Source organism: Mesoplodon mirus, assembly GCF_964341445.2.
Source record: "Mesoplodon mirus genome assembly, chromosome: 6".
Lineage (NCBI taxonomy): Eukaryota > Metazoa > Chordata > Mammalia > Artiodactyla > Ziphiidae > Mesoplodon > Mesoplodon mirus.
The window spans coordinates 7,050,164-7,073,044 of NC_138982.1; the positions used below are offsets into that span (position 1 = coordinate 7,050,164).

Consider the following 22,881-nt stretch of genomic DNA (forward strand, 5'->3'; position numbering starts at 1 on the left):
ATGCGTGGATTGCACTCACCCCAAACGACACTCAGCCACAGTAATAGTCACCGCTGCCGGAGCACTTCCTGTGTGCTGTGCTCTGTGTGAGGGTGATGCAGGTACTCATGTACTCATGCTTCACCACACCCTGAAAGCTGTTCTTTTCCCATTTTGCAGATGAGGACTTGGAGGTTGAGAGTCTTGCCACCCAGCTGGTAATATACAGGGCCAACTTGCAACCCCAGTCCTACCTGCCTGCACACACAGGGCTCCTGCCCAGTCAGCTGCAGTGTCTCAGAGCAAAGGAGGACACTGGCCCCCTTGGGAGACCATTGGAGGAAAGCAGTCTTGCAGAGAATCCTGCGGTCAGAACCCTTCCCTCGTGCTATAAAGAAGACGTGTCATTGGACAGCAGGGCACCGTGAGAGAGGACAGTGGCTTTCAGGGTAGCAGTGAGGAGAGACATCACTCCTGCCACACAAGCCTGTCGCTGGTGCCTGCCTTTGTTCAGGATAGGAGGGCATCTCTCAGCCTTCTTAGATGACCCCTTGGACTCTGAGAAGGGGACGGGCTTGTCCAAGGATATCCAAATGCTGAGAGGTGGAACCACGGCGGGTATAGGTCTTCTGACTCAGAAGTCCACACTCCACCCTATCTCTCCATGGACCTGGGTCTCCCCCAGAGCCACACACATTCAGCCTACTTCCTCTTCTGCTGACAGTTCTTTTAGTATTTGCAGGCACTTGAATCTCTCCCTGCGGGGAGTCAGGAGAGGGTGTGGCTTTAGGAAGGCTGGCTCCAAAGCCAGAAAGATCTGGGTTCAAATCCAGGTTCCATCATGCCTTAGCTCAGGGACATTGAGCAAGTCACTTACCTCTCTGAGCCCTCAGATGTAGTATCTGCAAAATGAGACTAATAACAGTACGTGTCTCAGAGGGTTGTCCCGAGGCAGAACTGTGCCTGGCACACAGGAGCAGCTCCATTAGACCCACAAGAGAGATGAAGAAACAGAGACCTCTAAAGTGGTTTTAGGAGTCAGGCCAGGCTGTTGGTGCCATTTGCTGGGGGTGTAACCTTAGGCAGGTCATTTCACATCTCAGGCTCAGTTGTCCCATCGGTGAAATGGCCCTCCTTCCTCAGATGGATGCCAGGCAGACTGATAACACATATAAGAGGCCCAGCCAAGACGTTACTGAGTGGCATTAGCTTAGACACCAATATCGTCATCAGCACGTCAAACACACCTGGTTTCTGTGATATGTATGTGACCACAGCAAGCCACCTGCCTCTCTTTGCCACACTTGTCCTCATCTCTGAAGTGGGCAGAATAGTGCCCCCTCCTCTCTGCATCCTCATCACATGGCTCTTGGTGGATTGAGCAACAGGCTGGAGAGCTGTGAGCCAGCCCTGGATTCACACTGTGGAGTGTGTCATGACCCTGGAAATGCCAAGACAGGGGCCTGGAGAACTGACCCCACTCTAACCAGGCAGGGGGACGGCCATGGTCCCAGCACAAAAGAGAGGCTCTCAAAGCTGCCATTCAACTCAGGGAACTTCCCCCCAGGGCCTACCCTGAGCCAGGTGGGCGGGGAGTCCTGGGGCTGTGAGCTGGAGCTGTCGGGTGAGGGCAAGCAGGTGACCCTGAGCCAGGTGAGCAGGGAGTCCTGGGGCTGTGAGCTGGAGCTGTAGGGTGAGGGCAAGCAGGTGACCTGATCCTGAATCGATGATTCTGATCCAGGGAGGTCAAAGCAGTGGCGAGGGACCCAGGGGCTGGGAGAGCAGAGAACAGGCGTGCCTGAGCCTTTGGAAAGTCTTCCCAGATGAGATGGCACTGAAGCTGCATTGAGGGGGTCAATACCATTCACCAGGTGCACTGAGGGGGTGGGGATGGAGCCCGTGCTGGGAACGGGCAGGGAGGAGTACCCCCAGAGAGCTTGGTGCTTAAAGGCTGCACCTTCCAGCTATCGGTTTCCACCCGTGTCCCGCTCAGCATCTCTTACTCTTTAACTGACGGGGGACAAGAGTTTGCGTTGCAGGGAAGGGTGTGGAGAAAATTTTGCAGAGGTGGATGAACCAGCGTGTGTTTCCTTGTTTGTCTCCATGACAGATGTGGTAAGATTTCCAATGCAGACAGTGAATGAAGTAGACAGAACTTTCCAGAGAGCTCCTGTAAGGCTGTGGGCGTAACAGCCAGAGTTCACCTGGCTCAGAGGAGCATGGTGGGCCTCAGCAGGGAGGGTCCCTCCTCCCTCCCTTTCCATGGAGCCCAGCCAACCTCAGCTGCTGAGGTCTGGGTGCCTTCAGAGCATCTGCAGTTGGTACCCTCAGCCAGGAGGCTGGTTTCCCTAGTCAGGAGGACAGGGCAAGGCCCCCCATGGGAGTAGCAGGCAGGGCACGTGGGCCCAGGGCAAAGTGGAAGCTCAGGGGGCCTGGGGGGCCTGGAGCTGCCCTATCAGATCATGGGCCAACGTGGGGAACCTGTCTGGGGCCTCTAGAAACTAGTACACTCTGAGGACGACGAATTTCTGATAACCTGGCTGGGGGAAGTTAGTATTTAAAGTAAAACGTGACCACATTTTCAGCCAGTTTAAGACAAGTGAGTTGTTTGTTTTGCCTTGTTTCAGCAATGAGGTGTTAGCTGGAGACTGGAAACCCCGCTGCGTCTCCCAACACCAGTGTCTGTCTCTGGCCCGTGACTCTGCATCCCTGGGTGATGGCGGCCAGTGGCACACAGGCAGCACCCGCCAGCAAGGAGCTGGGGCCTGTCCACCCGTGGAGGTTTGGCAAATGACACCCTCCCCTGGGCAGACTCTCCCACCTTTTTCCAGGCTCCAGGCCTAGAAGCAAATAGTGACATCATGTCACCCCCTCCCAGCTTCCAAGGCTTTTGCTCTTCAGGCTCTCAGCTCAGCGGATTTATAACAACCCTCATTACTGAATGCAAGACAAAGCACCCCGTACCCAGTATGTGGGCAGCACTCAGACATGCCAACAGGAGCCCTTTGTGGCAAAGAGAAGAGGCAGGTTGTCTGTCGGCCCAGGTGGGCAAGGGAGAAGGATGGTTTTCAGGAAACATTTGCCAGTTCTGTGCAATAAGTAGCAACTGAGCCACCGCAACTTTTTAATGTAAACATATTTTAAATTATAGAGTGTTTCATGCTCATTTGAAAATAATTTCTTTTCTTTTTTTTTTTTTTTTTTTTTTTTGGTGGTATGCAGGCCTCTCACTGTTGTGGCCTCTCCCGTTGCGGAGCACAGGCTCCGGACACGCAGGCTCAGCGGCCATGGCTCACGGGCCCAGCCGCTCCGCGGCATGCAGGATCCTCCCGGACTGGGGCACGAACCCGTGTCCCCTGTGTTGGCAGGCGGACTCTCAACCACTGCGCTGCCAGGGAAGCCCCGGAAATAATTTTTTAAAGGAAAATAATTACAATAAAAATTCCCTATGATCCAGTGAATACAGTGTTATCAGTATTATAGTATACCCTTCTCCCTTCATAGTTATTTGAACTTTGGTTTTTTCCCACTTAATTTTGTGCCACATGTATTGTCCCACGTCATGAAACCTCACCACACTCTCAGCAGCTGCGTGACATTCTCTCCAAGAAGGTCAAACATGCTTGACGGGGTCCTTGAAGTCAGCTAGGGCAGTGTGATTGTCCGGCTTTAGCTTGGTTCCACTTTTCTGTGCATCAGTGAATATCTGTGCAAAAGTCTTTGTCTGCATTTTGGATTACTTTCTCAGGTGTGTATTACCTGGAGCAAACTGTTTGGGCATTTTGAGGCCTGAGATAAGTTTGGCCGAGCATCTTTCTAATCGTCTGCGATGACTTCCACTGCCCCTGGCCATGTGAGGGACACCTCCCTCCACCCCTGTGCACGTGGACTCTTGGGTTGCCAGCGTATTTCATGGACTCTGCAGATTTGTGCCATATTTTCTGCAGAGATGATAATTTGGTTCTAATTTTAGAAAGTCACTCAGTGAAATGAAAAGTCCTGCAGTCCTCTAATATCACCCGGAGTCGTGGTCCTTTTATTTAAAAAAATAAATAAATTCTGCCACCGTGTGCAACAGATCTATTGATTAAAGAGAGTTACGTGACTGGAGTATGAAAAGTTTACATAAGCCATCTTTACAAAGAGACAAAGTGTGTGCATGGAAACCCATACTCTAGCATTGTAAATGCTTTTCAGGGCTATAAACGTAAAGATTCTTGAAGAATAGCTACTCCATCTTGCACCAATAATGCATTTGTCCCAAGATAAGAAAATTGCCTGGAAAATGCTCATGTTTATTGGACATAAGAGAGAAGAGTTTCTATAAATCCAAGAGAAAGTACCCTGGTTGGTTGAGTTAATGATTTCCCCCTTGGGAGAATTGTTTTCCAGAATGGCTCTTCTTAAATTGCCTGGTTTCTGCACCTTTCCAGCATCCATTCTGCTGGATGTGTTTCTGTTTGGGAGCTGAGAAGCATGTGAGATGAGGATCTTTGGGGATGAAAAGGTTGGGGAGAAAGCAGCAACCAAGCTTTAGGTGGGGACCCTGCTTTCTGAACACCATACGGTTCCCTTGGATGGCGGCATCGGCTGTTGCCCTGTCAGCCCCAGAGGGCGTGGAGCCAGGGTGAAAGGGGAGGGCCAGCAGGCTCGGAGGCTTGTTGGAAAACTAAGGTGATCACATGGACATCAGAGAACCATGCCGAAGTGAATGGATCCCCTCACAGCGCATGGACAGCCAGGGGCCAACCGGACTGGGTGGCAGTGTCCCGGGGGCCTGTGCCAGACGTGGGGGCAGAGCAGGACTCACCCGAGGGCTACGTGCAGATCCCGTGGACCTGGAGAAGCAGCACACAGCATGGACCCCAAACCCAGCCTTGCAGAACAGCGGCAGTATCTTCAATTCAGAGAGACTGGAATGAGCGGGAGAATCCAGAAGGAAGGCAACAGGAAGAAAGTCTGTCCCCGGAGCCCAGAACCTGGGCACAAACGCCTTCCGTGAAGCATCCTTGTCTTTCATTCTTCAGCTATTTATGGAGCACCTGCCATGTTCCAGGAACGGCACCAAGCACTGGAGATTTAACATCTAACCAAAAGAGACACAGTCCCTGCTCCTGTGGCACTTGGGATGGTAGCTGGGAATGGGGGAGGGGGTGAGAGTTTCAGATGGAAAACAATCACAGAAATAAATGAATAGTTTAGGCTACTGGTCAAAGCCAGTCATATCGCCAAGGCCAAAATCGCCAGGGCAGGGATGTGTACTCCTTCCACCGGAGGAGGGTGTCAACGAAAATAGTCAATAAACAATCAATAATAAGAATAGAAAAGAGTTTTATTTGAGCCAGACTGAAGACTAACCCGGAAGCCATCTTCCCAGATGACTCTGAGAAACTGCTCTGGAGAAGCAGCGTTTTCAGCGCAGTTTTATATCTTGTGAGACCAAAGAATATTAAACAAGTCAGGGTTATACTTCTTCAGGTTTTCAAAAAAAAGAACAGATCAGCACATACGCAGCGAGTCAGTATGGCCTTGGCACCTGGGATGGGAGTCTTACCATCAAAGGAGTATCAGCATTGGCATCCCAAGAAGAGGGGCATTTCATCTTTACTTTTAACATGAACGTTGTTTACTTCGGGTCGATGTGCCCTCTTCTTTAATCATTAAAGCATATGTACACTATATGTCTGATAGGCCACAAATGCCTGAAACACAGTGAGGCCAAACAAACTGAAACATCAGAGTTTGGAGCAGAGAAAGGTTTATGGCAGGGCCATGCAAGGAGACAGGTGGCCCGGGCCCCCAAAATCCCCGAACTCCTCCAAGGGTTTCAGCAAAGCACTTTTAAGGGCATGGTGAGGAGGGCATGGTTAGTTGTTGCAAACTTCTTGGTGCTGGAATCCTTGTTCTTGCAACTGTCCAGGCAGGTCAGGTCAAGATGTTCCTGTAAACCTCCAATAAGACACATGCTTTTCTCTGTTCTGCAACTTTGTATCTCCATACAAATGGAAAAGTGGTATACCCTTAAAGGTCAGAGCCTTGAGAATGGGCTATCCTGTATATTTCAGGCTATAGGCAACATTCTTAACTGGAAGCAAAAACAATAGAATACAAAGGTTAAAGTAAAAGAAACAGATTTGTTCTTCCCTATTGCACTTCTCAAATCATCTATGGTGAAGGACCAGTTTTTTTCCCCAATCATCATGGAGCATGATTTTGCAAAAATATAATAGAGACAGATTTCTAGAAAAATGAAATAAATAGCAAAGGCATTTAAAACATAAGCCAATTTTTAAAGTATAATTAGATTCAACAAATGTAAAATTTCTCTGTCACATTGCTATAAAATTTCTAAATGCTACCCTGGATCTCTATGGTAGAACTATAACAAGCAGTTCCGAGGCCACACCGGTCTATAGACCACAGTGAGTAGCATTGCCCCAGAATCTGTCCTTGCCCTTGACCTTGCCCTCCACAAAATCAGAAACGATTTAGACTTGGATTATGTTTCCAGTTTGGTCTGATCACAAGCCATCATCTTTACATGGTCCTTACCTCACAGCACTGGTTCTCCTGGTTGACAATGACAGGCCAAGGAAGAGGGTAAGATAGAAGCCTCTGGCTTCACTGAGAAGCTGTTGGGCAGGAAACTGTCTGCAGTTTCCCAGGTGCTCCCAGAATAAGGCCTGAAATTGTCCACCTACGTGCCTGACTCTGAAATCACCCAAGTGACGATGTGAGGGTATTATCAGGCCGAGGAGTCGGTAATCATGGTGATGATTGGGGACAGAATTAGACTCCCTCTGTCATCAGGAAACTAGAGAGAACTTCACAGGCAGGACAAAATTTGAGGACAAATTACTAGTTGTTTCATTTGACATTTATTGAGACATCTCAGGGGATTAGAAAAATTGCAAATACATGAAGTTTTCCAAAATTGGAGTCATATGTAAGTACAATTTCATCATCATACACACTTGTCCACAGACACTCAAACTCAGGCGGAGGTGTGTACATATGTGTGTACACACACACACACACACATGCCACGTCTTGGATCCTTCTCACTTTAATGCATGGCAGTCCAGAATCTCTGAATTCCAGATGACTGCCTTCTTCCCCTTTGATGAAATTGGAGTGTGTGTGTGTGTGTGTGTGTGTGTGTGTAGATTTTCATACATCTGATCACTTACTCAGTTCATAGATATTTATTGAGCACCTATTATGTGCCAGGCCCTGCACAGTGATGTACAAGTTATGCTCCAGAGCATGAATGGGTGATAAACAAAGAGTAAATCTCAGGAGGAAGAGAAGGACCAGCCACAGAGAGGCCAGGGACTGATCACCAGGCAGAGGGCTGACCTGAGTTGCACTCCCTGATCTGAACTGTGGGTATTTTTTCTCTGCCTTCTTCTCCTTTGTAGTTAATTAAGATCTCCCTTTTTAGTAAGAACTAAAAGGTAATAAAATCCTCTTGTGAAGATTAAGTATAGTAAATGCCAAGGGGTTAGTAATAAAGGAAGGGCAAGGATTCCTTATATTTGTAATTGAGTTCAGAGAGTTTGTGTTTTCTTTCTTTTTAAATTGTGCCTGCATGTAATTGTTTTTAATTGGGGAAGGGAAAGCCATATAATTTAATGCTCAAAAATAGATGTGCTTCTTACGTGTTGGGCCCAGGGTAAGTGGTTTGCATTTGTTATCTGCTATAAAACCAATGAGCAGCTCTGAAATAGGTGATAACATCACCAGTGTTTGCGTGAGTAAACTCAGGCAGGGAAGGAACTGACTGGCCCCCTGTCCGTGGTACCAAGTGGCAGAGCTGGGACTCACACCTGGGTCTAACCCCAAAGCCTGGGCTCTTCCCTTTGGGGTAATTAATATTCCCATTCTACAGATGAAGAAACTGAGGCTCAGAACCATTAAGGAAAATGCCCAAGGTTATTCAGCTGGAAAGGCAGCTATGTAATTCGTGGGTCCCAGTTCAAAATGAGAATGAAAAGCCTTTTGCTTTAAAATTACTAAGATCTTCAAGAAAGCAACAGCAGAATGTTACACCAAGTATGGGGCCCTTCTGCACGTGAAGCTGGTCTTGGAGCCTGGACTGGACGCCTCACCACCTCCTGCCTCCTTCTGGCTGAATGTCCCATCTCACAGTTATAAACCCACAACAGCAGAAAAGGAAATGTTAAATGAAAATGAACTCAGAAAAGCAAGGGATCCTTTTTGGGGTTGGTATTTGGAGTCATGCAGGCCTGGCACAAGTCCTGGCTCTAACACATGTATGGTCTTACCTAATCTTCACACCAGCTCCCTGAGATGTAGTTGTAATTTTTCCCCATTTTACAGATGAGGAAACTGAGGTAGAGAGTGTCTTGCCCCAGGAGCACTAGCTGGTAAGCAGAGAAGGCAGGCGTCTGACTCCTCACGCCTCATCTCTATACTCTGTAGTCTAAGTGTCACCATGGCCCTACCCAAAGTCAGGCTGGGATACTGAGGAATTCACCCCAGGAGCCCTGTAGGGAGAGGAGAGAGAAGATGAGTCTCAGGAGCCAGCCCTTGTCACTCCCATTTACAACAAGGCCCGCTCCCTGGCCCAGCACTTAAGTCCCTTGTAACCTGGCCCCAGAGTTCCTTTCTGGCCCATCTCACACCAGGCCTCCTAGAGGCCCACCCCTGGCCTTACATTTGTCTATGCTTTCTGACTCCTGCCAAGCTGCTGATTGGGGGGCACCGTTCATGTCATTTTCCATCTAAATAGCACCCGTTGGCATAGTACAGCCCCAACACCATGGTGGTGACACCCTAGAGTTCTCTCTGCCCCCAGAATGCCCCTCATTCTACAGTGCTGTGTTAGCCATGCCTTCTACTGTCTGCATCCTGATGCTTTGACAACTGGGGACTTGCTAAGCCTGGAGGGACTGCCGCTCTCAATTAGGTAATTCCTAGAGAGAGCAAACAACTTACCCTTTTGCTTTTCAAACACTAACCAACCAACCCAGAACCCACGTCCCCATCCACCTCTTTTATCAGGCTCTCACACTCCAGCCAACATTCACCTGCCCTAATCACCCCAGGGCCAGGTACCAGACATCGAGGGACAGCCCCTACGCCCCAGAGGCCACTGAAATTATACGAACTAGGCGATCCGAAGGCTGCTTACCCTGCCTTGCCTCTTCCTTCCCATGCAAACCACAGTACAGGCTCTCGCCCATGGTTTTCCCCTCTCCCTCTGCCTCCTAACTGACCTTGTGCTTCTCCATGTGCCCCCAGTGGTGTGGGCCCCCTCTCTTTGGGACTTGTGAGTATAACAAATTCTCTTATCAATGGCAATAATATCCTGATCTGTTGGACTTATCACAAATAATAATACAACCTATATTAAAACAAAGCCCAGGTTACTTCCCCCTCTGGTCACCCTAGTCGGGATAACTTATCTCTTCCTCTTTGTTCTCTGGGACCTGCTCTTTGTCCCTCTGTCTGCCTGAAAGCTGGCCACGTGGCTGCCACTGCCCTGACCGTCAGCACCATCCAGTTAAGGGTTATGAGTCACACTTCTCTGCCTCCCGTGCCTGGGGCTCTGCCTGGCACATAGTAGGTGCTCAGTAAATACATGTCGTCTGGAATAAAGATCAGAATGATACAAGACTGATGATAGTGGTGGTGGTAGTAACTCTCTGTCCCTGGTGCTTTGCATACCTTTTCTCCAATTCCCAAAGCAACTCTGCAAGGTCGATTTGTGTTGTCATCATTCTACAGATGAGAAAATGAAGCTCGGGGTGGTTCACTGATTTACCGAAGGCCACGCAGCCAAGAAGTAGCAGAGCCATGGTTCAGACCTGAGTCTGTCCAGCTGCAGAGTTAACACTCTTGAAGGTAGTTAAATTGAATTGAAGTTAACTCCACATTGTGTGACACTGTCAGAGGTGATTCTCTGTGTGGGTTGATTGAGATGTGGCAATCAGGAATGTTCTAGTGTTCTGAAAATGAGCACCAGCCCTAAGCCAGCTGCCGAGTGATCTTTTCAAAGCACAGTCTAGATTCTTCAGGGCCTCACTAAACACCCATTTATGGTTCTTCACTGGCCCTAAGATGAAACCCAAACCTCTTAGCCAGCATCTGTCATCTGATCTCCACTTACCTTTCCAGCCCATCTCTACCTCTTTACTCACCCCCAACTCAGAGGCACTGGATGGCCAGTGGAGATAAAGATGCCCCCTATTAAGCATAGGTACCTCCCTGGCTTTGCCCTTTAGGAAAGGAAGTCCCTTGGTGCCAAATCAAAGCCACTTATTTTTAGGAGAAAGTCTTGAAAGATGCTAGGTGGTTGATGCCTGCAGAGACTGGTTAGAATGTCAGCTGCCTGAACAATCCCTGATCAGGAAGGAAAACCCCTTTCCTATCCCTCCCACTCCCCAGCATCCCCACATCCAGACACTTACCTTGTATGAATCCAGCAATTTCCTAGAAAACCCGATGCTTCTTCCTCTGCTAGAAGGTGAGCCCAGGAAGAGCCGGAGGCCCTTTGAACATGAACAATAAAGGAAAAAGGAAGGTTCGGACGCACCTGTGTCTCTCCCTTTCATCCTTCTGCGTCACTTCTGAGTTCAGAATTGGAACAATGGACCTGAGTGTCTTGGATTACAAGAGCCCTCAAAGCCTGTGCTTTCCAGAAGTCTCAGATGAGCTTATTTCCACCCACAGGCATCTAATAAGAAAGTTCCAAGTGGTTAATATTCTCCAGATGAGAAAATATATGTTCCCCCAATTCAGCAGGAGTTATAGTGCAGTCATCCTGCTTCTAAATCCTTAATCCATAGAGAAGGAATTTAGTTCCTGAAGGCATTCCAGTGCTAGCCGTTTCAGGAATACTTATGATGTCATCGAGCTTGATTATTAAAACTACAGGTGGTCTACTTCCTTTCTCTTCATTTGAGGAAACAGTGGAACCACAATTCATTAACTAATCTCTAGGTCCTTTATAAATTGAAAAGATTTTGTTTCCAAGCAGGACAGCTCAGAGAAGTTTAGGAAGCTTGTGAACCAAGGAGTGGGATGTTTCTATCATGAGGCTTCAGCAGGAAGGTTGCTGCGTTGGGCCCTTAGCCTTCAATGCTCATGACCACAAGGAGGTGTAACTATCCCGAATCTACAGATGAGGCCACGGAGGCCCAGAGGTGACAACTGTTTTGCAAAAGTCACATGACCCGCATTCGGAGGAGATGAGATTCAAGCCTAGATCTCTCCAGTCTTCAGTGTCAAAGCAACCCCTCACCCACACAAACTGCCCCCAAGGTCAAGCAGTGATAAAACTGACAACACTCCTTGATCCTTTACCAGCATCAGAGATTATCAGCTTTTTTTTTATATATCAGTGCAGATGGAAGATTCAAAAATGAATCTGGGGACTTCCCTGGTGGCACAGGGGATAAGAATCCGCCTGCCAATGCAGGGGACACGGGTTCGAGCCCTGGTCCAGGAAGATCCCACATGCCGCGGAGCAAATAACCCCACGCGTCACAACTACTGAGCCTGCGTGCTGCAACTGCTGAAGTCTGTGCTCCATAACAAGAGAAGCCACCACAAGGAGAAGGCCGCGCACTGCAACGAAGAGTAGCCCCCAGTCGCTGCAACTAGAGAAAGCCCACGCGCAGCAACAAAGGCCCAACACAGCTGAAAAAAAAATAAATAAAATTTAAAATCTTGAAAAACAAAAATGAATCTGTAGAACTCACCATTCTCAGTTCCAGCGAATCCTCAGAATCGTGGAGGAGCTATTGTAAAAGAGCCCTGTGACTGTGGGCAAGTCACACCAACTCTCAGCCACAGTTTTCCACCTGCACAATTAAGATAGTAGCACTCACGGACTTCCCTGGTGGCACAGTGGTTAAGAATCCACCTGCCAATACAGGAGACACGGGTTCGAGCCCTGGTCCAGGAACATCCCATATGCCGCGGAGCCTCTAAGCCTGCACTCTAGAACCTGTGAGCCACAACTACTGAGCCCACGTGCCACAACTACTGAAGCCCGCACACCTAGAGCCCGTACTCCACGACAAGAGAAGCTACTGCAGTGAGAAGCCCACATGCCACAGCGAAGAGCAGCCCCTGCTCGCCACAACTAAAGAAAGCCCACGTGCAGCAATGAAGACCCAATGCAGCCCCAAAATTAATAAATTAATAAATAAATAAATTTATTAAAAAAATAAAAAAAGATAGTAGCACTCACTCACTGGGTTGCTGGGAGGATTAAATGAAAGAAGAGACCTAAAAGCCCTTAGCACCTTGTAGGTGCTAATAATTGTATGTCTTCTTATTTCCTGCAATAAATTTATTGCATAAATGATCACTTAACAATAATAACTGTTGAATATGTCCCTTGTGTTTGAGGCTGAAACGACTGCATTTACTCCCCCCAGATCCTGGGTGGTAGGTGTAACTTTTATTGAGACTCAAGGTGGGTAAGTAGTTTGCCCAGAGTTCACACAGGAAGTGGGAGGCCTGGGATTTGAACACAGGCACCCTGAATTTAGAGGTCATACTTTGAGCCATCCTGCCATCCTTCCCTCTGGAAAATGAAGATGAATGAAGATATTTCATGTGACAAAGGCTGAATCTGATGACTTGCATTTTGCTCTCTTAATCCCCTCCCCAACTCCTTCTTGGAAAATGAAAGATGTTTGTGTGAGCTTCCCACTGTCTCCAGGACGCTACACTCAGAAAGCTTCATTGATTTCTTTTACTATATGGTTGCAATTTTGCCTGCTCTTCATAAACCTTCAAAAACAAGCCTCATGAGGTCACCAAAGCAACTGGCAGGTGTGATGATCCTAAAGCTCTTCTGTGCCTGATTTCTCTCCAGAGAGGGACTTGTCCCCTCTACCCAGGGGCAGCAAAAAGAATTAAAACTTTGCTAGGACTGTGCCTCCACTGACTTTTCCTTCATTATTTATTTGCTTCTTTATTTACACTCCTTCAAAAAAGGACTCGATGTGGAATTTCTCATCAGAGATAACCACTAAAATATCTAGATGAGAAAGAGACGCCCACAGTCCCCACAGAATAAAGGGAATCGATACTGAGGGCTTCTCCAACAGAAGAGGCTTCTGAAAGGAGGTGTTGTGGGAGATATCTTACCCAGTAGCAGGAGGAGACACTCAAGAACTGCTGATGTAAGTCCATACCAAGGTCCCCCTGCACAAAACCATTTCCCTGATTATTTTAAAATCTGTATCTCTAAAGAAAAGGAAGATCCAGGGAGAGAAGAGTGAGGGAGGGAAGGAAAGAGGCCCCCTCCTTGACACCATGTCTTATTATTGGGAAGAGATTCCTGCATTATCAGTTCTGGACCACTTGCCTTGCTGAGGACAAAGGGAAGCAAACACGTGAGGGGCTGCTGTTGGGATGGATGTTTCTGCAGGACTAGGGGTAGGGGCAGACGGAGGCAGTACCAGAGAAGCTACAAACAGGCTGTGGCTTCTGTCTGTGGCTCAAGAGGGGCTGCCATGGCTGAAGTCAAGGTGAGGTCTCTGAGGCTTCTCAGATCCACCTGGCAAATATTTCCTGTGCTCAGAGCTAGGTGTGGAGAGATCAAAAATAAACTCACAATTCCTGCCTTTAAAGAGTTCTTAGTTACAGGAAGAGGCAGGCACATGAATGGATCATTCCAAGGTGATATCCTACAGGATCCATTCACACTTCCTACCACTGTCTAGTGAGCATGTGCTCTGTGCCGGGCATTGTGCAGCATGATGGGGATTCGGGGTAGCCGTCCGCTTGGAGTCTAATGCTGTAGTCTAACACTGAATAGGCTGTGAGAGCACAGAGGAGGGTTTCAACCCAGACTGGAGAAATCCTGAAAGGTTACATGGAGGCGGTGACAGACAGAAGAGAATAGAAAGGGCACTCCATGCAAAAGAAATGGCAAGACTGAATGCTCAATAGTAGGAAACACTTTGTACCTAGGACACGACGAGACTGGTCATGCGCGGACCTCTGCTTCCAGCACTGTGACTTTTAGATATACCTAAGAAAAAGCCCTCCTGTCTACCAGCGATTGGTCCTTTAGATTGACCTCTAGAGCGTGGGCTCTAGCAGCTTCATGATCTCATCCTCCAGGAGAGGACACAGCTCCGCGGAGCTCTGAGTAAAAACATGTAATTGGGTGTATTCTCTTTTACTTGTAGGCGCTATCATTTAAACATCCTCCCATGGCAAGTTCCCTGGTGATGAACCCCACAACATGGTGTGCAATCTTTGCTTATGGCTCAGAGAAACCCCTTAGAGTATGGCTGGTTAATGCAGGAGTTCAGAGCTAAACGCAAATTACCTGGTTAGCTGGAATGTGACAGGGTTGCAGCGCATGGGGATGCACATCTCCTTTGCTCGCTGGGGAAGGAATAACATGGACTGGGGCCCTACTGCATGTCAGGCCCGCATTGTTGCGCCTGGTCCTCACCCCCCCCAACGTGGTCCCTATTTCACTGATGAGGTGCCTGAGGCTAGGAGACCTTCACTAACCTGCCCAAGAAACTCCTGACCTGATTGAGTCAAGCCAAGATCATTGCGGCATCCACTTCAAATGAACTTCTCTGAGGCTTCCCATGGGCATTCATCCTTGACATTCAGGTCTCAGCTCAGACAGGAACCCTCTCCATCTAAAGAGTCACTCTCTGTCACCACTTTTCCTTTCATAGCACTTACCCTCCCTTATAGGACAGCATGGACATATTCATTATCTTCCTCTCCCTCCCAACTCCACAAGGCAGGGACCATTCCTGACTCCTTCACTGCTGTATCCGTAATGCTACAAGCAGAGCCAGGTACATAAGAACCCCAAACAAATAAGTGCTTTCTTATTGGACAAAGCCACCTGACAGTCCCTAAGCCTAGCCCTTCCACTCCACTGGTTTCCTCCAGGTGGCGGTCAGTGGCCCATGGGGTGTCTGTGGGGAACCCCTTGGTGGCTGATGAATGACCCTAAATGCAGGACTCTCTGAGTTTCTCAAGGTGAGGGCAGGCAGTCCATAGATTTCATTTCTACCTTAGCAAAACGATACCATCTAGCAACGTGACAAATGTTTGAGATTCATAAACTAATAGTATCCACAACTCACGTTCCTTGACGATTCAGACTTCTGCCCACAAGTCTGGTCCAGGCTGGCACAGACCTCTCAGGCAGCCGTCGCTATCAGCAAGCGCTGCGGCCGGTCACCATGAGCGTGGCCTTGACTTGCCTCTGACTTTCAGTGGCTGCTATTGTTCTTTCAATCAATTCTTGTTTACACTCATGCTTGGTGTGTATTTTTGTTGATTGCTCTGTTTTGTGTGGCACCATTTGGATTGCGAGTTTGTTCCTCTCCAGCATTTCGTTGTCTCCAAGTTATTTTTCCACTAAAAAGCAGGGATAAGACCATCAGCCCTACTTAAGTGGCTCACAGTCCTGAATGTGTGAGAAAGAGTCCTTGCACCTTACCTCGTGGCCTCATGTAATCCTCAATTACCTTGCTCGCCTTTATTTTGTGACCAGAAGTATACGTTCCTAAAACTCACCTTGCTGGGCAAAACGGGGAAAATGGGGCGAGGGGCTTGACCCTCGGAAATGTCATCAGTGACACATAAAAAAAGAGAGAGAGGGAAAACACTAGCACGGTTTCACTTTTACACAGGTTAAATGGCTAAGAAATAGATAAGTGTTACAATAAGTAGTACTTGAAGAGACCTGAGGTTTGCTTGTGGAAGTGGACACAGGAAAGGCTGCAGCTGGTACATTACCGTGAAGAGGGTTTTCTGATGGGAATGGAAAGTTGTAACAGTGGTCCAGGCAGGTGTGGCTTTTCACACACGGTGAGGGGAGTAGCTGGTAGATGTTTGAGGTCTGTGCATGTGCCTGTTTTGTATATTCCTCCATGGCTTGGCTCAGCTCAGCTGGGTGCAGGTTTCTGCCTTCGCCTAATATTTCTCGTGCAAGAAATCTTGCATAAGCAAATGTGAAATTCCCATTATCCTCAAATTGTTTTCTAATATATCAATTGTGCTGGAACAAATTCACGTTTTCAAAACATGTGTTATAGCGGAACTGTCTGTACCTGACTTACTGTCAACCTTTCTTTGTTTGCTCAGATTGGACCAAGAGGATTGAGTACCAGCCTGGCTCGGGGAGCGTGCCCCTGTTTCCCAGCATCCACCTGGAGACGTGTGACGGGGCTGTCTCTTCCATCCAGATCACCACGGAGCTGCAGACCAACTACATCGGGAAGGGCTGTGACCGCGAGACCTACTCTGAGAAATCCCTTCAGAAATTATGTGGTAGGTTTTTCCCTGCTGAGAGTATTTTTTAATTATTTTTTAATTATTTTTTAAACAATATATACAAAGCATGTGTTATTATATTATGAAAGAATCACCCCTCCCCACTTCATTGGTATAGGTAACCTCTGGATGGATATTGTTTACTTATCATGGTTAAAGGGTCAGAAGGCACAGCTTTTGGCATCAGACACACCTGATCAGATCCCACCATGTACCAGCTGTATGGCTGTGGGCAAGTGATGTGACAAAGCCTCTCTTCTTCATCAGTAAAATAGGGATTCATGACCTCATGTGGGTTTTTTTTAATTTATTTATTTATTTATTTATTTTTGGCTGTGTTGGGTCTTCGTTGCTGCACGTGGGCTTTCTCTAGTTGCCGTGCACTGGCTTCTCATTGTGGTAGCTTCTCTTCTTAAAGAGCACGGGCTCTAGGTGCGCAGGCTCAGTAGTTGTGGCGCACGGGCTTAGTTGCTCCGCGGCATGTGGGATCTTACCGGCCCAGGGCTCAAACCCTTGTCCCCTGCATTGGCAGGCGGATTCTCTTTTTTTTTTTCTTTTTCTTTTTTAGAAGATGTTGGGGGTAGGAGTTTATTAATTAATTAATTAATTTTTGCTGCGTTGCGTCTTCGTTTCTGTGCGAGAGCTTTCTCTAGTTGTGGCAAACGGGCCACTCTTCATCGCGGTGCGCGGGCCTCTCACTATCGCGGCGTCTCTTGTTGCGGAGCTCCAGACGCGCAGGCTCAGTAGCTGTGGCTCATGGGCCTAGTTGCTCCGCGGCATGTGGGATCCTCCCAGACCAGGGCTCGAACCCGTGTCCCCTGCATTAGCAGGCAGATTCTCAACCACTGCACCACCAGGGAGGCCCGACACCATGTGTTTAAGAAAATCTAGCACAGGGCCTGAAGGAACAGTGCTCCGTTCCACTGTGTTGGTTTACAGAGAGGTACCTGCCCAGGGGCCAGTGTGAAGGGTGGGGTCAGCCACTTGGGGAGAGGTGGGTCTCCTCCCCCAGGACCAGCTGTGGAACTTGAGGGCTTAGTGCAAATGAAAGTGCAGGCCCCTTTTCCAAAATTATTAAGAACTTTAAGGCAGCAACAGCAAAGCATTAAACCAAGCTGGGGGCCTCGTGTGATTGTTCAGGTCACATGCCGGTGAAGCCAGGCCTGGCTGCCCACGTCGGAGAAGAAGAGCTGGGGTGAGAGTGGAGGGGGGAGGTGGAAAGTCCAAGTGTGGGGGACAGGGAGCTTGCTGTCCACAGGCTGAAAGATGGCGCCCCAAGAAAGGAGCAGGCCGGAACTAGGAGCTAGGCTGCTGGAGGTTCTATACAAGGAAGCTTAGCTTTATTGAGCACCTGCTGTGTGCACCCTCCTAGAATCTTCACATGCCCTACCCTAAGTTCCCCACTACACTGAGGAGGGTCTTATTCACCCAGTTTTAAAGATGGACAATTTGAGGCCCAGAGAGGACAAATGACTTGTTCAAGGTCACGCAGATAGAAAGTGACAGAGGCAGACTCTGAAGGTAGGTCTATGGGAATGAAGGGCCCTTTGCCTCAGGGTCTGTGACTCCGGGCCAGGCCTCTGGAGCCGGAACGTAAACCGCTCAAGTCAACTGTGGAATAAGACGCTCAATACGGTGGGAACGGTGCCACGTGCTTGGTAAACCACACCGTGCACGGGTCGATGGGCCTCCTTCATCCTCACCACGTATATTTCATTTCTTTCCTGTTCTCTCCAAGGATATTCAGGCCCTCACACTGACTCTTCAGCCGGGCTGTGTGCAGCTTAGGAAGGAGCTTCCTCTTAAACGGGACCTACATTGGGGGTAACTCCATCCCCACCAAAGGAAAAGGAGGCTCCCGAAGACACAGCGTAGCCGGCATCCCCTCCTGGGGACCCCTCCACTACTCTCTTCGGGGCAGTTTTTCTCTCTCAACATTGACACACACACTCATGCACACACAGGTGCATACAGGCACACACATGCACACACAGGTACACACATGCATACACAAATACGCACACACATGCACATACGTGCGCGCGTGCCCACACATACACACCTTCACGCACACAGCTCTTGCCCAAAGGACCAAGTGACAATTTGAGAACTGAATGTGAAATACACCCTGCTCGGGTATCACCGCGTCCTATTTGTCATGTCACCAGGCTGGGAAGGCACGTTTTTCCAGAATGATGCAGGAGATTGGGAAAACATCACGACCTCCATATTCCAAACTGCTCTTGTAAAAATGGCTATCAGGGACCCGCAGTACTGAGAAAGCTGCCTCTGGTGTTCTCCTTCAGTCCGGGAGCGGAGAAGCCAGCTCCGCTGACACCTTACTTTGAATGAATATCCCATTTCTCTCCCCGTGCACCTGAATTATAAGTCAACTCAACCCCATGCCACCACGGGTGACGGTCATTTCCTAAACTCCTCCAGGTTAGAAGGAGATGATGGAATCAGCTCGTTAGAGATCAGATGGGCCCGAGGGCACACACTGGTGATTTGATTCTGAATGTTGCGAGGGGGAGACCAGGAGATAGGGAGAGAAGGATTTTCTGAGCGAAGAAACTTTAGAGCCAGATTGCATCTGGTTGTTAACATAGCTCATTGCTTCTGGGCTGCCAGCCTCGCCTGGCAGGAAGGCAGGTTAATTCAGTCAGGAAAGCACTTTCCCCTGAGATGCAAGCTTATCTGGTGCTGGGAGCGACCATTTGTTAAGAGAAGTCTGCCTGTCTTTCTGGTGACCTTCCCGGCAGTGCCACCCTCCCATCGCACTTCTGGGAACCCTGAGTGAGCCAGACGGGCAGGGCCACTCCTGCCTCCAGATTAGGAGTCTGACTCTTGACTCGGTGGAGGGAGAGTTCAGGAAAAAAGGGCAGGAGCAAATGAGTCAGACAGATGCCCATCTGCGCTGAGGTCTGCTTCCTCAGGCCCCACGCGCTCTCCAAACTGTGAAGGAAAGGCAGGCCTGATCGCTTCTAAAGCAGAGCCTGGGTTGTAATTCCTGACTCCCGTGGGGCACCTTAGGTTCTGGAGACAAACTTCTCTGTGTTTTCAGTGGATGGTCGACAAGTTGCTGGCGGGGTCTCCCAGCCAGGGAGCCACCATGACACTTTAAGCCCCAGCGTTCAGGCATGTTTCATTCTACAAATCTTTATTGACTTTGGATGGAAACAGGGAGACCAATTAAGATGTTATCGTCATAGTCTAAGCAAGAGAGAATGATTTGTGAACCGGGGGAGTGGCGGTAGGGATGAATTTAAGACAGATTTAGGAGGTGAAATCAGCAAGAGTCAATCACTGATTAGCTGTCAGCAGTGAAAGAGAAGGAATCTTAGAAGATTCTAATGTGAGCATCTAACTGGACGAGAGTGCCACCAACCAGTGGCCACCAAATTCGGGGCAAGGGCAGATTTAGGGGACAATGGTGACTGGACCTGTGGAACATCCAGGTGTGGATGCCTAGCTCTAGCCTGACTCTCCACACCCCCGAGGACCCACCCCCATCCTGCTGATCCATCCTTATAGCCCATTTCTTCCTGCTGTCCTGCCTCTTCTTGGCCAGGGTACCCCACCTGTCCCTGTTCCCAGGTCATTCCCATCCCTAAGCCTTTGTTCACGTTTTCTTCCCGCTAGAACCTCTCTCTCCTTCGCCATTCCAAACGCTTCCCTTAAGTCAATATTCGCCTGCCCTCTGTGCTCACCAGGGGCAGTCCTGGGGCGCTTCCTGGCGTCTTTGAGTTCTGGCATTGCTTCAGTGACATTTGTTGTTGTGCGGTGACCCAGGCAAGGGTGTCTCCCCAGAGGCGCCTTGTGGAGGTCCGGTCACTGCCCACCTGCTTCCTCCACCTGCAATGTCGCTCCACAACGAGCAATGATGGGATCCTGCGTAAGAGGCCGTAGGACAACAGCTGGGCAAAGCTGCTGTCGGGAAACACCAGACAGGTGCAGTAGCGCCAGAAATAGCCTCTTTGTTTCCAGGGGAACAGTGGACGTCAGGCATATTGCTGCCTGCAGTTTGTGCACTGAAACACTTCCATTCCACCTTGAAACAAAAATGATACAGGGCCCTGCACCTGTGTCCCCTTCAGCTTGTAGGACCAAACTTAGCCTAACATGGTCCCCCATTGCCACTGGTTTACATGATGCCAGGCCTCTTGGGAAGTTGGACAAGCTGTTTATCACTTCCTCTGGGTTCAGAGATTCAGGATGAAAGGATCTCCCATCTCAGTCCTAGGCTTTCCCAAGGTGAAGTGTCACAGAACTGCTTTGAGTATGAAATGCATGATGAAGCCCCAGTGACTCTTGGCCAAATTAAACTTGACATTAACCAGAGCCCGAGAAAAGGCTCACTTCCGTGCCCCTGAGTCTCTGCATATTACAATAAACAGCAAAGCAGTTTGTGACACACGTGTCATTTGGAGACCAGAGGTCAGGGCTGCTCCTCCCTGGAATCACAGGCTCCTGGCATCTGGCCGGCACCTCCCCATGTGACACTCAGGGTCAGCTGCTTTGTATATGTAGAGTCAAGAGCTCCAAGGACAGGTCCTGTTGAAGGAAAGGCTGCAGAGCGAGACCCTGCTGCTAAATCAAGGGACTGATCTGTCAGACCAGTTCAGATTACCAGTCGGTGAGCTGTTCACAGGATTTATACACTTGTGAGTCCAGGAGGTCTTCATAGCGAATCCATTCATTCATTCATTCATGTATTTATTAATTCAGCAAATATTTGTTCAGTGTCCAAATATTCTAACTCGTGAGGTTATCTAGACGTTAGTAAGACCACTTAAAAATAAAGTCTCCTGGGGAAGACAGACATGTAAAAAAAGTTCAGTCCATGGCTTTCTACGACACCGTGCAGCTTAACAGAGCTTGCCCTCACTAAGAATCACAGTTCAAGGCTTTTATACCTTCAGAATACCCCAACTAGGGGAAGCCATCATCAGTTCCTCCAAGATGCCTCTAAACAGCTGGAGCTTCCAGAGGGGGCAGAACCAGCCCCCAAGTCATAGCCAGTGTTTCCATTCTCAGAAAGCTGAAGTGGGCCTCTGACTCTAAGGAAAACTGATGCACACGTGTTGGGAATCCCATTAAATCACTACTCATACATGAGCAAGTGTGCAGACACTGACCCACGGGTGATGACAGTGGGCAATGGGCTTCTCTTTGGATATGACTTCTTTGAAGTCAATTAAGCAGCTACCATACAGCATGCCCTTCTATTCTTGGAGAAGGTTTTTGCCTGCAGTGGCCTTTCCTAGGCTGGTCAGCAACTGGGTATCCACGGCCCTGCCCCAAGAGCTTGGCTGACCACCTTCATCCAAAGCCCAGCTTGCTTCACCTGGACAATTCAAGGCCTTTGAGGAGCCCCTCTTGTCTAGGATTCCAGAGGTGGAATGATAGTCTGATGGTAGGATCAACAGTGTGAGCTCTGGAAAGGACATCAGAAAGTCCTCCGCATCCATCCTGAAGGTATGCAGATAGAGAAGTGCGAATGGTAGCCGCTGATGTCAGTCACTTAATGTGGTTTATCAGTCAGGATAGGGCAGGTTATGCTGCAGTAACAAATGATCCCCAAATCTATTGGCTTAAAATAACAAAGGTTTATTTTCCATTCCTACCACATGTCCTTCTCGGGTTGACTGTGGCTCTGCTCTGTGTTAGTTTCCCACTGGGATCCAGGCTAACAGAAAAGCCTCTATCTAGAACATGGTTGATCTCATGGCAGATGGAAAAAACACGTGGTGAACCATGGACTGGCTTGTAAAGTTTCTGCCCTAAGAGGACACGTCACTTACACTCACATTTCATTGGTCAGAACAAGTCTCAAGGCCAAGTGCTATCAGTGGGTCAGAAAAGTATGTTGAGAACAGAATGCTGTCTATCATCATGTAGTTCAAGTACAGCCTTTGTCAAGAGGGCCTCCCTGGCTTCCCCTGAGACTCTCTATCAATGAACTCTTCCACGCACCAAAACTAAAAGACTTTCTACTGGGTGACTAGAGGTAGGGCCCATTTCTGTCTGGTTCGTTGCTGCATTCTCACCACAGTGCCTGGCATAACTTAGACATTACATAAGCACTTAATGAAGTAACATGGAGTTGCTATTGCTAATCGTGAGAATACTCTATAGAATGAGGCCTGTGTCCTTGAGCACAACGGTTCCTCTCCCCTGAGACCCTCTCCTTCTTGCCATCCTTTCCCATGCCCCATGGTGGGCCCTGAGAAGGCATGACTGAGGCTCCATGTCTGTCACCATTGCCACAGGCCTATCGTGAAACGCTAAGGACACTCTGCCCTCACCAAGGCCACCCAAAGCAGCATGCAAACCCAGCAGTTAAGAAGTCTAGACAGTGACCACTGTCCCCAGGCTCCACGTGGGCTCTCGCTCCACCGCGTGTCCTGAAATCTGCCTAAGTCACCCCTGTCTTTATCTACTTGCTGACTCAGAGATGCTTCCCCACCCTGATAGGGGCTCAGGGACTTCACAACCAGACCTCACCTCTGGTTGTAAGCCCCCTGCACTCAGGCTGTAGCTGCTGTGCACCAGACCAGTGTGAACTCTCAGCAGCGTGGTGGGTCCCAGGGACCT

General features: G+C 48.8%; 1 protein-coding gene across 1 annotated transcript in view; it reads left to right on the plus strand.

Annotated features, from left to right (window-relative positions):
• The window catches only part of CLSTN2 (calsyntenin 2), a 622,407-nt gene that overhangs the window by 498,157 nt on the left and 101,369 nt on the right, over positions 1-22,881 (plus strand). The window contains exon 6 of the mRNA XM_082625773.1: positions 16,096-16,281. Within this exon, the coding sequence (XP_082481899.1) occupies positions 16,096-16,281 (186 nt within the window). The remainder of the gene's footprint in view (positions 1-16,095; positions 16,282-22,881) is intronic.